The sequence below is a fragment of the Natator depressus genome, chromosome 2, assembly GCF_965152275.1.
Source record: "Natator depressus isolate rNatDep1 chromosome 2, rNatDep2.hap1, whole genome shotgun sequence".
Classification (NCBI taxonomy): Eukaryota; Metazoa; Chordata; order Testudines; family Cheloniidae; genus Natator; species Natator depressus.
Genome location: NC_134235.1, coordinates 78,977,835 through 78,995,811, shown reverse-complemented (window position 1 = coordinate 78,995,811; position 17,977 = coordinate 78,977,835). Strand labels below are relative to the sequence as shown.

The window sequence follows — 17,977 nt, the reverse complement described above, 5'->3', positions numbered from 1 at the left end:
ATTTCTATGAAACTTCATTTGTTGGGTCACTTACCTCTCTCTTTTGCATGCATCTTTCACTGACACTTCCATAACAGAAAAGCCGTACAAGGGCTGATACTTTAAATTTTCAAAATGTGAAATACTGTTCTCAAAACCAGTAGCTATACATGCATGAAAAGATATTGAACAAAGTCTGGCTTAAAGCAAAGAAATGCCCAGTCTTTTACAAATATATTGCCTCCTACAGTATATAGGAATCTGTGGAAAACAACTTAAGTTCTGTACTAATTTTCCACAACTATCCAACAACATATATTCACCTTTTGAAGTGTGGGAGTTTAGTGAAAGAGGAAATCGGTAACTAATGGAAAGCTCCTTTTGGATCAAACATGAAAGGAATCACAGATCCTTATATTTTAATAGATCTGCTATTCTAAACTTCAGTAATCTGAAATGAAGTGAACTGGTCGTCCTGAAGACTAAGTGTAAACATTTCCTTTGTTGATGCTTTTATGTGCGTGTCCAGAAGAGGACAGTGTCCACCACGTAGTTAAATTTGATTTGTAGTATTTAATTAAAGAATAGACTGGAACTGAGGCAATTTGTGAAGTGTACGTACTATTTAGCAATGAGCACTTCTGCACAGAAAGCTATGAATATATTTTTCTAGCTTGCCGATTTATATAGGAGGATGGTTTTAAGAGAGGCTGGCTGCTAGCAACATATAATCAGCAAGGGATTGTTTTTCAATAAAAGTACCCAAATGTTCCTCTCAAACTCACTCTCGTATATAAATCACCAAGCTAGAAAAAAATCATCATTCCTGTGTGTGAAAGTAATCTTTCATGGATTAAGCCTATTTCCTTCATTGCTTATAATTACATCAGCTAAATTTGAAAGTGATGTCTGCTGTTTTCTCCATAATGTGCTCATATTTATTTTGTTGCTGCAATACCAATTTTGAATGGATCAAAATGTTCTTTCAGGGGTTAAAAATTAGAGACCTAGAGATATAGAAAATTAAAGACAGTCAAATATTAGGCCTAACCATATTGACAGTGTCCCAGTGAATAAGAGAAGGGTTGTAAACTAGAAGTTTACCTTCAGTATCTCTAAGCAGATTTCCTTTCAGAAGTCATTTATAGAAGGCAACCAGATTAAGAAAGTTTCAGAAAGCTAACTTTAGCTTTGCATAATGAAAATATTTGTTCTACTGTAAAGAATAACTAGCAACAATAGTGGCATGATTTTAAAGGGTTGCTCCTCCAAAAAAAATCACTTCTGTCTGAAAAGCATTACCAGTAGGTAAAACAAAAGATTAATATTGTAGTTACAGTAAATTTATTTTTTTATCTTGTTTACTTTATGCATTTGACATTGTTAGAGTTCGTCTCCCCATATACAAACTTTCTCGTGTGTGAGAAAGACCCATGAAGAAAAAACAACAAAAAAACAACAAGTCAGGGAAGCTCAGTGGCAGCTGTAACAAGCTACTTTTCAAACCTTCCCCCCCCCCTTTTTTTTAAATTGGCTTGATTTCAAACTGTGCCTTTAAATTTAAGTGACAGATTAGACTATGAACATTTCCAGACTAGTCATATTTCGGTACCATTCTTTTTGCTGTTTTTCAATCTTCTGGGTTGAAATAAGTGAAAAAGGCTTTGAACACGTTTTAGCTTGAAGAAGTCCACCTCATAGATCAAACTGGCACCACATCTCATTAAGTTCCCAATTCTAATTATTGAGCAGGTGTCCTGTGCTCTATATCAGAATTAGTTATATCACCCATATGCAGATCAGATGGATGCAATGTCACTGAGCAGCATCATATAGCAAATTAGCAGCACATTCAACGTTATCTTTGGTTTCAGAGTAGCAGCCGTGTTAGTCTGTATTCGCAAAAAGAAAAGGAGTACTTGTGGCACCTTAGAGACTAACAAATTTATTTGAGCATAAGCTTTCGTGAGCTACAGCTCACTTCATCGGATGCATTCTGATGTTATCTTTGATATTTTCAAGTTACATGCTACCACCTTTCTAGGAGGAGTCAATGACAATAAGAATTTCAACAGCTGGAGCACAACACTCAAGTGTTTCCCAACAATTACTCCTTGATACAATCAGGTTATTCATATTAACAAAAGTGATCACAACAAGGAATATTCCTCATACCAACTAGCTTTGTTTTTCCATTTCCTTGGCTCATCAAATTTATTCGTATCGCTCTAAAACTGAAATAAAGGCAGATGAGGGCCCAGAATGCTTTTGACAGCAAACATTGGAGAATGGGCTGGTAAAAATGTTAGCAAGCTGGATATGCAACATTTGTTCAAGGATCTCCAGCAAGACTTAAGTTGAAAGGCAAAACAAAGCAAGCAAGAGTTAAAATACTGTATTAAAAAAATCTAGGCCATTGAGATACACTAGTCTGAACAGTGTCCAACGTAAAGGAAACCAAATAAGTAACAGTGCCAGCAGTTACGTCAAACTACGAAGATGAATCTGTTTACTCCTTTTAGAGCCCAATTCAGGAGTTCTCCTCTTGCATATTTAAAGAGAAGTGAAGCTAACAGAGGTTATTAGGTGCGACATATATCTCCCCAAAACATTCTAAGCTTTGTGTGTTAGTTTGATGATCACCATCTAAGTTTTTGCACTTTGAGGACAGACTGCATCTAAAGGATATATTCTAAAATAAGCATCCAAGTAGTCTGCATCTAAACAACATTTTGTAAAAAAGTGTGCCTACTGGTCCAGTTACATAACATGAGCAGAACTGCAGTTCAGTTGTGGTGTAATTATGTCACGCAGCTAAACGCATTAGCATTGACCAAGAATCCAAAGACAGATCAAAACACTGAACAACTTCTTCCGCCATGGAAAGTTCTCTTCGAGGCAAAGTTTAGATTTGCAGTGCTCTGCGGGGGAACCTATTTGCAGACACCAAATCCCAAAGCGTCGCCAAGGTGCCAGGTAAAGAGCTGACGTTACTATGTAATATACAAGATATATTCACTATCTGAGCCTTTCTTCAAGCAATGTGCCACAGCAAATTAGAAATTGTTACAAAAATGGTTACAGCTAAACCAGTTTTATGAAGAGCACTAAACATTAAAGGCTACAGGGCAAGACATGCAGCTAAGGGATGGAAAGGGAGCCTAGTGATCAAAAAGTTTAATGAGACACATTTGTAGGTGGAAAGTGGAGTAGTGTCAGGGGACTGAAGAATGAATAATGGAGCTTAGAGGCTCTAGTCACCTCTTGTTTACAATTCTGACAATATAATTTTATAACAAAACTTGTGGAAACTAGCCAAGCTATTGTTTCCTATACTTTGAGAAAACTGGCTTTCGTTTAAACTTTTCCAGTGGATTGTATTTATATACTGTAGCAAACAAATGCAGCTGTCATTTTTACAGAGGGTCTTAATGGTCCTCTCCCTCCCATCCCAATTTCTCAGGCAACAAAGGGGGGATTACAAGTCTCCATTCTGAAACATCCACTGTCACCGAACATTTTCCTCCCTCCCTCCAGCTGCTACTACAGGACTTTCAGGTGACAGGTGAAGGCACAGAGAAGAGATATCACCAATAATAAACAAAAAGTAGTATCATTAAGAGGTCTTAAAGGAACAACACAGTCTGCCAGCATCTTTGCCTGACCCTAGTACTCAACACTCCTTGTCTTTGCTTGGTTTGGGAGGCGCTGATGTTCAGAGGTGGAACCTGACATCAAGTCTCCCACATTACCATGCACTGCAATGGCCCCAGAGATTTAGTTGTGAAATGCAGATGTCAAGTAACTAAGGTACCTCTTAATGCACTTGAGCGAAAATGCTATTTTAATGCCTGCCTTAAGAAGTATTATCCCATCTGTTAGTAATTGTGACCTTGCTTATTTCCAAAGGGCCAGTTATAGATTGGTACTTTAAAAACATGTCAATGTTGGGAATGAACTGTAATGTACACGTTAAATTGCCTCTGCACTGAAACTTGAGAATAGTGGTATCTATTACATCTCATTAACTCTGGCCCTATTGTCCTCCTTTACTGGCAGAGACATGAACAAACAAAAATGGATTAATTGGACTGCATAAAATGAACCTACGCAATGTACATAAGTTTCAAAATAAAACCGCTGTGTTTAGACTTCAGTTTATTGTGATGTCAAGCTAGCAATATTGCGATTCAGTCTTAATACAAGTAGGGAGATCAAGTGACTGGAAACTAAAAAAAGCAACAGGATGCACAAATCATTAAAAATACATGATGAAATAAGAGCTAGCATCGATTTCAACAAGACTTTAAAATGAGTTAAAACATGTCCATTTTAAAGCATTTGCTATCTATATATAAAAAAAATGTATACCCTTGCTTACTAGTTAAAATGGAATGGTATATAATAGTTTACTTCAAAATGGTGATAGTCTGTTAATGTAGGAGAAAGGATTCCTTATTAAAAGCACAGAGTAACTATCTGCTTTTCATTTATCATACCGCAGGGAAAAATATCTACAATTATCTTTCACAGGAGTCTCATGGTTTTTGCCTACATGGCAATAAAGTTTACAGTATATCTTTAAAAAGAATAGGCAACATCCTACCTGTGTTTTTTGATGCCGTTAGACAGAGACTCTCCACCACCACCACAGACCTTTCCACCTCCACCACGGACCTTTTCTTCGGACATGCTGGAGGTTATTGTATTGTTGGACTCCACGCTGTCCTCTGAGTACGTTGTTACTGTTTCAAATCCACTTAATGATTTTTCAGATTCTGAATCTGCAAGAGAGCAGGTGCATGTTAATGAATATAAACTTCAATGGTAGACTTCACAGACTAACAGAGACCTTCTACCTCATACAAAACTCTGAAACCTAAGTAGGTTACTTTGTTCTGATGACAGCATCCGTCTGGTAACTACTAGTACCTCAAGACTTCTGATACGCCATACCTAGAAATGGATTAAAGGATCCTGGGTCTTTTGAGATGGGGGGGGGGGGAAGGGGGAGAAAAAGGGGAGAGAAGAAGATAGTGGGACTGCGAGGAGAAGTAGATACGCTGGAGGGTAGGGATAAGATACAGAGGGACCTAGACAAATTGGAGGATTGGGCCAAAAGAAATCTGATGAGGTTCAGCAAGGACAAGTGCAGAGTGCTGCACTTAGGACGGAAGAATCCAATGCACCGCTACAGACTAGGGACCGAATGGCTCGGCAGCAGTTCTGCAGAAAAGGACCTAGGGGTTACAGTGGACGAAAAGCTGGATATGAGTCAACAGTGTGCCCTTGTTGCCAAGAAGGCCAATGGCATTTTGGGATGTATAAGTAGGGGCATTGCCAGCAGATCGAGGGACGTGATCGTTCCCCTCTATTCGACATTGGTGAGGCCTCATCTGGAGTACTGTGTCCAGTTTTGGACCCCACACTACAAGAAGGATGTGGAAAAATTGGAGAGAGTCCAGCGGAGGGCAACAAAAATGGTTAGGGGACTGGAACACATGACTTATGAGGAGAGGCTGAGGGAACTGGGATTGTTTAGTCTACAAAAGAGAAGAATGAGGGGGGATTTCACCTACCCTTTCACCTACCCGAAAGGTGGTTCCAAAGAGGATGGATCTAGACTGTTCTCACTGGTAGCAGATGACAGGACAAGAAGTAATGGTCTCAAGTTGCAGTGGGGGAGATTTAGGTTGGATATTAGGAAAAACTTTTTCACTAGGAGGGTGGTGAAACACTGGAATGCGTTACCTAGGGAGGTGGTGGAATCTCCTTCCTTAGAAGTTTTTAAGGTCAGGCTTGACAAACCCCTGGCTGGGATGATTTAATTGGGGATCGGTCCTGCTTCGAGCAGGGGGTTGGACTAGATGACCTCCTGAGGTCCCTTCCAACCCTGATATTCTATGATTCTAACGCACACGCACGCGAAGTATGTCAGTTTTTACTTAAAGTTAATCCATTTTAGGTCTTATTTAAAAGTCAGTGCCAGTGTCACATTAAAACTACTGGCTCAGCCAACCAGAAACTAGTGCTAGTTAATGAAGTCGGTATTTCAGAATTTAATTTTAAATTAACAATTTCTTGTTCTTCCCCTACTCAGATTGCACATGAAGTACGTGTTAAATGTATTTGTTCTAACTTGTACGAGGTGAATTGAAACACACTATTTCTTTTGTTTATCATTTTACAGTGCAAATATTTGTTATCAAAAATAATCTACACCGATTTCAGTTACATATATGAAAATGTAGAAAAACATCCAAAATACTTAATACATTTCAACTTGTATCCTATTGTTTAACAGTGCAATTAAAACCGCAATTAATCGTGATTAATTTTTCAGTTAATCGCGTGAGTTAACTGCAATTAATCGACAGCCTACTTTTTTTTTGGCAACCGCATTACACTGTTGACTCATATTCAGTTTGTGATCCACTAGGACCCCCAGAGCCCTTTCCACAGGACTCCTTCCCAGGCGGTCACTTCCCACTTCGTATGTGCGAAACTCATTGTTCCTTCCTACGTGGAGTACTTTGCATTTGTCCTTATGGAATTTCATCCTGTTTACTTCAGACCGTTTCTCCAGTTTGTCCAGATCATTTTTAATTTCAGTCCTATCCTCCAAAGCACTTGCAGCCCCTCCCAGCTTGGTATCATCCACAAGCTTTATAAGTGTACTCTCTCTGCCATTATCTAAATCATTGATTAAGACACTGAACAGAACCAGACCAAGAACTGATCCTTGAGGGTCTCCACTCGATATGCCCTTCCAGATTGACTGCAAACCACTGATAACTACTCTCTGGGAATGGTTTTCCCAACCAGTTATGCACCCCATCTTACGGTAGCTCTATCTAGGTTGTATTTCCCTAGTTTGTTTATGAAACGGTCATGCGAGACAGTCTCAAAACACTTACTAAAGTCAAGATATACTATAACTACCGCATCCCCCCTATCCACAAGGCTTGTTACCCTCTCAAAGAAAGCTATTTGGTTCGTTTGACGCTATTTGTTCTTAACGAATCCGTGCTGTTACTTATCACATTATATTATAGGTGTTTGCAAACTGATCGCTTAATTATTTGTTCCATTATCTTTCCAGATACTGAAGTGAAGCTAACTGGTCTAATTCCTCGGGTTGTCCTTATTTCCCTTTTTACAGCTGGGCAAATATAGTCCATTTTGCAGTCCTCTGGCATCTCTCCCATCTTCCATGACTTTTCGAAGATGGTCGATAATTGCTCAGATACCTCCTCAGTCAGCTCCTTGAATATTCTAGGGATGTATTTCATCAGGCCCTGGTGACTTGAAGACATCTAACTTCTCTAAGTAATTTTTAAACTTGTTCTTTCCCTATTTTAGCCTCTGCTGTTACCTCATTTTCACCAGCTTTCACTGTGTTAGACGTCCAATTTCTACTAACCTTTTTGATGAACACGGAAACAAAAAAAGTCATTTGACGCTTCTGCCAGTTCCACGTTTTCTGTAATTGTCCCCCCCATTAAGTAATGGGCCTACCCTGTCCTTGGTCTTCCTCTTGTTTTTAATGTATTTATAGAATGTTTTCTTGTTACCCTTTATATCTCTAGCTAGTTTGATCTTGTTTTGTGCCTTGGCTTTTCTAATTTTGCCCCTACATACATGTAGTATATTTGTTTATATTCATCCTTTGTAATTTGATCTAGTTTCCATTTTTTGTAGGACTCTTTTTTGAGTTTCAGATCATTGAAGATCTCCTGGTTAAGCCAGATTGGTCTTTGCCATACTTCTTACCTTTCCTATGCAGTGGGATAGTTTGCTCGTGACCTTAATAATCTCTCTTTGAAAAAGTGCCAGCTCTCTTGAACTGTTTTTTCCCTTAGACTGGATTCCCATGGTATCTTGCTTATCAACTCCTTGAGTTTGCTAAAGTCTGACTTCTTGAAATCTGTTATCTTTATTGTGCTGTTTTCCATTACCACCATTCCTTAGAATCATGAACTCTACCATTTCATGATCGCTTTCACCTAAGCTACCTTCCACTTTCAAATTCTCAACCAGTTTCTCCCCATTTGTCAAAACCAAATCTAGAACAGCTTTCTCCACCTTCTGAAAGAAAAAATGGTTTCCAACACATTCCACTATACAATACACTTGTGATATGCCATAAGACCCCAGAGAGGAAAAGGAAGAGGTAGACTTGCTTATTGTATGTACATAGTTTGTACTGTTGATCACTTACAAGGCTATCTTAACCTTTGACCCCTCTCTGGTCTGAATACAGCCCCTCAGATACTAGGGTCTCATGCCCTTACCTTGTCTAGGATGCAATCTTGTGATTCTCCCACAGGGGGCTGTAGCCCAGGGCACAATCTATCAGCCAGGATTATTCTGTAGGCTTAACTACGTTTGGAACCTGTGACCAGCGGTAAACAGTGACCAGATAGACTTCTTCAAACAAAGTATTGTCTATTTACCATCAAAAGAATGAAAGAGAAAATATGCTTATCTATCTTACTTGGAGGCTTGCTATCCCTCAGCACAGACTCTAGGCAAGTCCCTCTTTACTCCAGACCCCTGACTTCCAGGGTCTGTGAAAGCCACTTCTTGTCAGCAACTCTCCACAAACATTCACCCCCTCTCCTTTTATCCCCCCTACCCACAAAGAGTTTTGTCTCAGCTTCCAGGACTTTTAGTTCTCCTGTGTTAAACTGGAATTCATCTTAAGCTAGTCCGCTGAGCTCAAACAGGGGGTCAGAGATGGGACAAACCAAATGGGTCTACCATTCTCCTGCTTGCATGGAAAGCTATTGTCCTCTTTACTGAGTATCTATTGTCAACCCCTCTTGAATTAATCCCTTGTACTCATACAGTAACCCCTCTCTTACAGCAGTCAGATTTGGAGCTGCTCTAGTGCTCTTCTGTAAAACCTTTGAATATTATATGTTCTGTCACAGATTGATCACTAGAGAGGAAGGGGAATTTCTAACTAGCTGAAAAGAAAGCCAGTCCACATCGTGGAAGCCAAAATTCACAAGTATCAGAGGACTGACCAGGCAGCAGGAGGCCCTTCTAGGCCATGGAACTATAGCTATGTGACAGTTATATCAAAAGTACACTGACAGCAGGCGTGGTGAAGGTCACCAAGACATTAATCAAGGGAAGATAACACGCAGGCGAACCCTGACAGCCTAGGATGAACAAGAGTGCTAATTTCTAGAAAGGGGAATTCAGATAATAAATATATCTGAATAAGAGAAGTTGCAACACACAACAATGCACATGGATTAAACTGAGACCAAATACTAGACCAACACCAAGGCAAGTAACAAAAACATTAGCCTGGGGAAGAAATCCACATATGTCTAAGCAGGAAGCTGTTAACCAAAGATCAATTCTTCAAGTTAATGAAAGCTACAAATGAAGTACAGTGCCACGTGCATCTTTAAACAGCATAACCGCAGCCACACTAGCAGTTTGCAAGGATATAGTTAAAACCATGTTTAGACCAGATCTAGAGATTAAGCACTACATGAAAAGATGAGCCAAATCAGGGCAGTTTTAGTTTTACCAAAATCCAGCTTGACATTTTGTTTTTACCAGTCTAAGAGTTTTGCTTTGTGATTTACAGTCCACGTTTCCCTGCTTACTTGCGACGTTCAGAAAGAGGTATATCACCCCTCACCGCACAATTTACACCTGTTTAGCCAGTTTCTGCACTGCAGACACTAAATTTGTGATTGCAGAACCTCCAAATTTGAACTCAGTTTAGATATGCCTCCTGAAGTCTGTATGGTTACCCAAAGCTTATCCGGATAATTCATCTTGCTAGAGGATACCATTAAGCCTTGGAAAATTGTGTCCCCACACAATACTTCTTCCCCGTTCAAGCACACTAGCTAGGTTTCGGGGAGTCTACATTTAAGTATCTGACTCTGGGATGAAAAGCCACACTGCTGCTATTTAACTTTGTTTTTATGCATTTTAGTAGTTTCTGCATGTTTTCCCAGTATGGGAGGTTAGAGATACCTGGAAATGTTGTCATCTCAGTCTGAGAGCTTGTCTACATGGGGACATCCAGGAAAATTAATCCAAATGAACTAAAAGGTGTGAATATGAAGTGGATAGTTAAAATCACATAAAATCCCTATGTGGATTTTGTTTTTCAGCATTAAAGTGGCCTCAACTAAATTTCACTTTATTCACTTACTTCCAGAATGAATTAAGTGAACCTGAATTGAGGCCACTTTAATTCTGAACAAGGGTGTTCACACATGGGTTTGACGCAGTTTAACCCACTTCAAATGCACTCGCTTTTAGTTTGGGTTAGTTTTCTGGACAACCCTGTGTAAACAAGGCCTGAGTTAGCCTCTGTCAGCAGAGAGTTCAGATTTACAATAAGCACCATTTAATACACTCCAATGTCAAGACATACTAAATCAGAAATGTCAGTTTTACTATAAAAATTTGTTTTGTGTAGGTCAGAGCTCCTTTCAGAATCTGACATAACACCCAATATTTACTGGCCTTCCCTGCTGTACCACTGGATGTTATGATGAATTATACATAAGCACATAAACCAAAAATAGCATTAAGAGAAAAGCCTTAGCAAAATGGCATTTCTTCAGTAACTGACCTCAACGTATTTCTAAAAGCAGTATATAGTAAATATGCAAACAAGATTATAACAGGGACTTTCATTTGTAAAATGCACGAATGTTGTCAATAGGAAAAACAACAAGGAGTCTGGTGGCACCTTAAAGACTAACAGATTTATTACTTTAAGTAATGAGGGCCACAGATTCTAAAATGGGTCTCCAACCTGCTTAAGTTTTGGGGGGCCAAAACACAGACCTGTCAGTTACTGGCTCAGAAATACATTCTTCATGCAGAAGAGTGAATTGAGATGGCTTCTACAGCTAAGACAAGACTGTGTTGTAGCTAATTAAGTTTAAAAAAAAATTGAAATATGCCTAGTGCATAGAAAAAATGGTTACTCACCTTCTCATAACTGTTGTTCTTCAAGATGTGTTGCTCATATCCATTCCAATTAGGTGTGTGCACGCACTGTGTGTACAGTTCGCCAGAAGGTTTTTCCCCTAGCAGCACCCATCGGGTTGGCTCTGGAGCCCCCTGGAGTTGCATCTTCATGGCGCCACATATAAGGCCCTGCTGCCTTGCCAGTTCCTTCTTAGAAGGATAGAAGATTAGGGTTGGAAGAGACCTCAGGAGGTCATCTAGTCCAACCCCCTGCTCAAAGCAGGGCCAACACCAACTAAATCATCCCAGCCAGGGCTTTGTCAAGCCAGGACTTAAAAACCTCTAATGATGGAGATCCCACCACCTCCCTAGTAACCCATTCCAGTGCTTCCCCACCCTCCTAGTGAAATAGTGTTTCCTAATATCCTACCTAGACCTCCCGCACTGCAACTTGAGACCATTGCTCCTTGTTCTGTCGTCTGCCACCACTGAGAACAGCCAAGCTCCATCCTCTTTGGAACTCACCTTCAGGTAGTTGAAGGCTGCTATCAAATCCCCCCCTTACTCTTTTCTGCAGACTAAACAAGCCCATTTCCCTCAGCCTCTCCTCGTAAGTCATATGCCCCAACCCCCTGATCATTTTTGTTGCCCTCCGTTGGGCTCTCCAATTTGTCCACATCCTTTCTGTAGTGGGAGCCCCAAAACTGGATGCAATACTCCAGTTGTGGCCTCACCAGTGCTAAATAGAGGGGAATAATCACTTTCCTCGATCTGGTGGCAATGCTCCTACTAATGCAGCCCAATATGCTGTTTGCTTCTTGCCGGATACTCCAACAGCAACAAACAGCTGGTTCGACTTACAAAATGGCTTAGTTCGTTCAATAAAAAAGGCCAATGCATGCCGCATATCTATGGAATGGAGCCTCTGCTTGCGACTATTGACATGGTGTTTCGTGAAAAAGACTGGAAAGAATAGGTCTTGATTAGTGTGGAAATTCGAGACCACCTTCAGGAAGAATGCCAAGTGGGGTCACAGTTGCACCTTATCTTTGGAGAAAATGGTATACGGAGGGTCGGATCTGAGAGCCTTGAGCTTGGACCCCCTTTTGGCTTATGTAGCCTTTTTGGTTGCAATAACGTTATAGGAAAAGGTAGAGGAGCGAGCACATCGCTAGAGGCTTGAATGTCCCCCCCCCCTTCAGCCTTGAGAGTATCAAGTTACGGTCCCAAGCGGGGGTGGCTGCTGAATAGGATATAATCTGACCAATCCCTTGAGGAACTGCTGCACCATTTCGTTAGTGAAGATGGTGCGTCCATGCTCTCCTGGGTGAAAAGCTAAGATGGCAGCCAGGTGAACCTTTATCGAGGAGTGAGACAAGTCCTGCTGTTTCAACTTTAGGAGGTAGTCCACGACAAAGGGGACCGACGATTGTGTTGGAGGGATACGATTCTGTGAGCACCAAATCGTGAATCTCTTCCACTTGGCTAGGTTAGTCGCTCTGGTTGAAGGATTTCTGCTACCCAGAAGAACCTCCCCCATGGGGTCTGAGCATGTAAGCTCTAGCGGGTTCAACCACACAGCTTCCAAGCCATGAGGTGGAGAGATTCGAGATTGGGAAGTTGAAGCCATGCGCGTTGCTTATCCTCATCCGTGATGAGGTCCGGAACTAGTGGTAGAGTGAGTGTCCACCGATAGCTCCAGTAACATGGTGTACCAATGCTGATGCGGCCAGGCCGGTGCCACTAGGATCACTGAGGTTCCGTCACACTGGATTTTGAGGCGACCTTGTGAATCAGAGGTATGGGAGGGAACGCGGAGAACAGGCAGTCCTTCCATGGAAGGAGAAACACATCTGCCGACAAATCTGGGCTGTGGTTTAGGAAGGAGCAGAACTGTAGGCACTTCCCGTTGGCCCTTGTGGCTAACAGATCGATCTGGGGAACTCCGCACCGCTGGAAGATATTGTTTATTATGTCCAGGTGGATAGATGACTCGTGGTTATGAAAAGACCTGTGAGGTGGTCTGCTAGTTTGTTCTGCAACCCTGGAAGCTAGTACACTCCATACTTTTGGAAGCGTCCTATGCAGAACTCCCACAGTGTGAGGGCTTCCTGACATAGGGGAGAGGAGCATGCTCCCTCCATCTGTTGATATAAAAATATCGCTGTTGTATTGTTTGTCAGGACCAATATGCACTTGCCCTCCAGGAGAGGCCGAAAGGCCTGACATGCCAGCCAGACTACCCTGAGCTCCCTTATATTGATGTGAAGCATCAATTCCTCCTGAGACCAAAGGCTCTGAGTTCTGTGCTCCCCAAGGTGTGCCCCCCACCCTGTGGCTGAGGCTTTGGTGGTCAGACATCGGGATAGATGGGTCCTTGACTAGTCAGTCATCTGCCTTTTCCAACTGACATACATTTGGTAAACACCAGAGGTGCCGATGATAGGCCAAATGGTAGTACTGTGAAGTGGTAGTGGGAACTCCTGACTGTAAACCTTAAGAAGCGCCTGTGAAGCAGGATTATGGAAATGTGGAAGTATGCGTCCAAGTTGAGAGCAGCATACCAATCTCCTGAATCCAGGGACGGGATGATAGTGGCCAGAGACCATTCGAAACTTTAGTTTCTTCATGAACCTGCTGAGATTGTGCAGGTCCAAGATGGGTCTGAGGCCCCCTTTTACTTTCGGAATTAGGAAATACCAGGAGTAAAACCCCTCTCCCCTGAGCTCTGGCGGAACCTCTTCCACAGTCCCCGCTGATAGGGAGGGTTTGTACCTCCTGAATGAGAAGTTACTCATGAGAGGGGTCCCTGAAAGCGGGTGGGGTGGGGGGCAAGGAAAATTGGAGAGAATATCCCATCTCTACTGTGTGAAGGACCTAACGGTCTGAGGTGATTTGGGACCATGCTCAATAGAAATGGGATAGACATTCCAAAAATGGGAAAGAAAGATCCAGTTGAGAGGTGGGTATAATGCCCTCGGGCGCATCCTCAAAAGGTCTGCCTCGGGCCTGGTGGCTGCCTGGACAACCCAGACCCCGTTATTTGGGGATTGGGGTTGGCAATGGCAATTCTGGTTTCTGGGACACCTACAGTTCTGGTACTGCCTAAACTGCCCCGGTATGGTCGTGTCGTGGGTTGAGGCCTAAATTGTCTACACTGGGTGGCAGGGGAGTCTTTCAGACTGTAGAGTATCGAGCCTGTTTTTTCCAAAAATAACATGGCCCCCTCGAATGGTAGGTCCTGAACTGTCTGTTGGACCTCCCCAGGGAGGTCCCAAGGCCTTCAGCTATGAGCATTGGCACATTGTGATGCCCAAAGACATTGTCTGCGCTGCAGAGTCCGCAGAGTCTAACACCGCTTGCAGCAATGTCCTGGTGACCGTCTTGCTCTTATCCACGAGTGCCGAGAATTCTGGATTAGAATCTGTTGGGACAAGGTCCGAGAATTTGGACATTACATCCCATGACTTGAAAGCTATAAGGGCTAAGGATCGCCTGCTGATTTGCGATATGAAGCTGGAGCCCTCCGATGTAGTATATCTTCCTCCTGAAGAGGTCCAGCTTCTTTGCATCCTTAGCTCGAGAGGTAGGCCCTTGCCTTTCCCTCACGTTAACAGCCGTCACTACCGAGTCCAGCGGGGGTGGGGGTTTGTGGTTAAACAAGTATTCATAGCCCTTCGAGGCCATAAAGTACTTTATCTTGACTCCCTTAGCTGTAGGAACCAGAAAGGATGGTGTTTGCCACAGGGTTTGTGTTCTCTCCTGAATGGTCAGGGGAAGGGCCACCCTAGTGGATCCTGGCTGGGGATAAAATGTCCACCATTGGGTCTGACACCTTGGTGACCCCCTCCATCTGTACCCTGAGATTCTGAGCGGCCCGCCTCAAAAGTTCAAGGTGGGCTCTGCTGTCAGGAAGGGGAGGCCCTGAGGATGTTCCTGCCACTGAGGAGGAGCCCGAAATTTGTGAGGCCTCCTCCTGTCCATCTGGCTTCTCAAAACACTACAGTTCCACCCGCAAATTGGAGTCTGCTTTGGTGCCGGCCCCGGTACCGGTTGCAGCGGCAGCACAGTCCATGATACTGAGTGTAGCCGCGGTGCCGGGTGCAGTACCAATTGTGTCGCTGGCGGCGGTAGCGGTGGCTGATGCCTAGGAGAAATCTCTGGCCCTTCTCTCAGATGTGACCGAAAAGAAGTGTACTGAGGTGGACCCATAGGGACTGGTGGAAAGCCCATGGGGTTCAAAAGGGCCACTGAGTCGGCACCTGAGCCAGTACCTGTCATTGTGGTGGCCAAGGTACCGAAGGGAAAGTTTGGGTCATCCCCGCTGACTGGGAGTGCCAGTGGCTACGATGTCAGCTTCCCTGGGACATATAAGTCAGTGTCCAATGTGGATTCCGACGAGCCCGCATGCAGAGACCATGGTGGCACCGTGCCTGTCGGTGCTGGGGAATCTGTGCCGGGGCAATGTAGATCATTGCTGAATCATAGCTGGCTTGCCGCTGGACTTCACTGGTGGCCCCTGAGTCATTTGTGGCCTCAGGACTGGTGCCGTGACACCGTGGCTGGGGGACTGCAGACCTGTCAATGTTATCAGGTCCTGCGCCGCCTCATAACTCTTGGTGTGGAAGGGAGGTCCAAATCCTCCACCTGGGTCTCCTCTGGTGTTTCTGGACCCAATGGTCCCTCCCATGGGCCTGGAGTCAACTGTACTGGCTGCTGAGCTGGAGGGGAGGTGCGGTCTTGCACCCGACTCCCTTCCTTGGGTTCACGTTCCCATGCGTGGGAAGGGGAGTGCCCTCTATCAGTCTTCCTGTGCTGCTTCTTCGGGGGAGAAGAAGGAGGAGACTGAGTGGTGCTGAAATTGATCCTGTGCCGTGCCCGGCACCGGGGAATGCTGGTGCCGACGGTCTCTGACCCCAGAGTCCTTCCTCAGCATCTGCCGGACCAAAGCCGGTGCACTGCGCACTGATGCAGAGGAGCTCAGTGCCGTGTCCATGGGGCTCAACTCAGACTGGGGGTGGAGAGCTGCTTCCATTAGCAGTAACTTTAGTCTGTGATCCCTCTCCTTCATGCGGGGGCGAAAGCTCCTACAGATCTTGCACCTGTCTGCTTGATGGGACTCCCCCATACACTTTAGACAAGCTGAGTGCGGGTTGCCCCGGGGCATAGGTTTCTGGCAAACCCCGCCCGTCTTAAACCCCTAGGTCCAAGGCATGCCCCAGACCCGGGATAGGGACTGGGAAGCGGGGAGGGAAACACCTCCCAGTACCTCAAGTCCAGATGTCTGTCTAACTACAACAATTTTTAAAAACTGTCATTATTTACAAAAAATATGCTAGAGGATTGCTCGAAGACGAGAGATGAAATGCTCCGACGACCGCCACTGAGAATGAGAAGGAACTGGAGAGGCGGCGAATCGGCACGGCCCTATATGCAGTGCCATGCAGGCACAACTCCAGGGGGCTCCAAAGCTGATCCCACGGGTGCTGCTACGGGAAAAGCCTTCCGGTGAACTATGCACGTGGCACGCACACACACCTAATTAGAATAGATATGAGCAAGCACTTGAAGAATATGAACTTTGTTGTTCATTTAAAAAACAATACCATCCCTTACCTTTCCACAGGGCAAGTCAGATCTGTGAGTTCTATTATTTCAAGTGTAGACTTCTACTAGCTCACTAATTTGCAAAACTGCAGGTAAATACTTACATAAAACAGCTCCTACAGAGGGATTTTAAATTGGCTGTTCGCAGCTCAGTGAGGAAGAGAATTTGGCCTAAAAAGCAAGTCACAGCTGAAGTAGCCATGCATATAGGCCGTTTCCTGATTGAGGTACTACAGTGTGCCATACCACCCTCTCAAAGAACACTGACGATGCCTGTGTCACAGCCTGGCCCAATCCACCAGTCTGTTGTGAGTGCACCCAACTGCTGGATCCTATGTACTTCTAAGCCAAATGGGTCTGGACAGGGACTAGTTACTGTTTCCAGCTCTGGATGTGTAAGGCATGCTCTTACACCTCTTGTCTGAGCCTGAGCCCTTCCCTGGCACATGGGACTATGCAATCCTGCCACCCCAAACCCTGGAACCAGGGCCTCAGGCTTCCTGAGCCTCCCTAGTTGCTTACTGTCAGACTCCTAGGCTGTGGTGGTCACTCTGGACTGCTAATTTAATTCTTTCAGGGTCAACGTGGCAAGACCACCACAGAATGGATTCCAAATTCAAACTGGAGGTCATCATGCCACCCCCACACATCCCACTGCCAAAGCTCGCGTGTCAGCTTTGCTGTCCTTTAAAAAAAAAAAAAAAAAGGGACAAAAAAACCCCCCCCACACCCCACAACACATGGAGGACCAAGCAGCCAACTTGCAGATTTCTTCCCAAGAAGTGCATCTCAAACCTACTCCTCCAATTCCCGGATGTTTATTTTTTGGCTATATATAATGTTATTGTGCATGGAATTCCAAGCCACTGCTTTTTCTTTCAGGGCAACAGTTAGGGACAGGAACAGTGGTGAGATATGGAGTTTACTTTAGGGCTGAAAGCTGGGTTCACATAGAGAACTCTTGGCCTCACGACAAAAGCAGCAGTGGTGGTGCTCTGTGGCTACCACTCCAAATTAGAGCTGGCTGGAAAATTGAAATCCCTTCCTGTGGAAGATTCCACATTTTGGAAAAAAAAGTGTCCTGACGTGTCAGAAAATATGGGCTCCCCCCCCCCAGGGGATTCAAGGAAAGAAAAAAAATGTTTCTTGACAAATAAACAATCTCAGCTTCCCAACTGCCCACCTGGAAAGCTCTTGTCAATTTCCCTTTCCTCAAGGCTTTCAGGCAGGCAGCCTGGGAAATGACACTTCCGTTTTCCTGACAAAAGTTGAAAATTTTCAGCTAAGGTGAGTTTTTTCCCCCATGAAAAAGTTCTGTTTGAGAAAAGGGCATTTTTCAACAGGAAAATGATGAACTCCTGACCAGCTATCCTCCTAATTCCAATAATTGTCTGACTGATATAAATGTTATTAATGAAGGCATTTTATAGAT

The 17,977-nt window shown here is 43.8% G+C and overlaps 1 protein-coding gene across 12 annotated transcripts in view; it reads right to left on the bottom strand.

The window, feature by feature from the left end:
• The window catches only part of OSBPL1A (oxysterol binding protein like 1A), a 135,803-nt gene that overhangs the window by 28,047 nt on the left and 89,779 nt on the right, over window positions 1-17,977 (bottom strand). For all 12 annotated transcript variants that reach the window (XM_074944484.1, XM_074944486.1, XM_074944483.1 and 9 more), the window contains one exon: window positions 4,586-4,763. In XM_074944484.1, coding sequence (XP_074800585.1) covers window positions 4,586-4,763 — 178 coding nt within the window. The remainder of the gene's footprint in view (window positions 1-4,585; window positions 4,764-17,977) is intronic.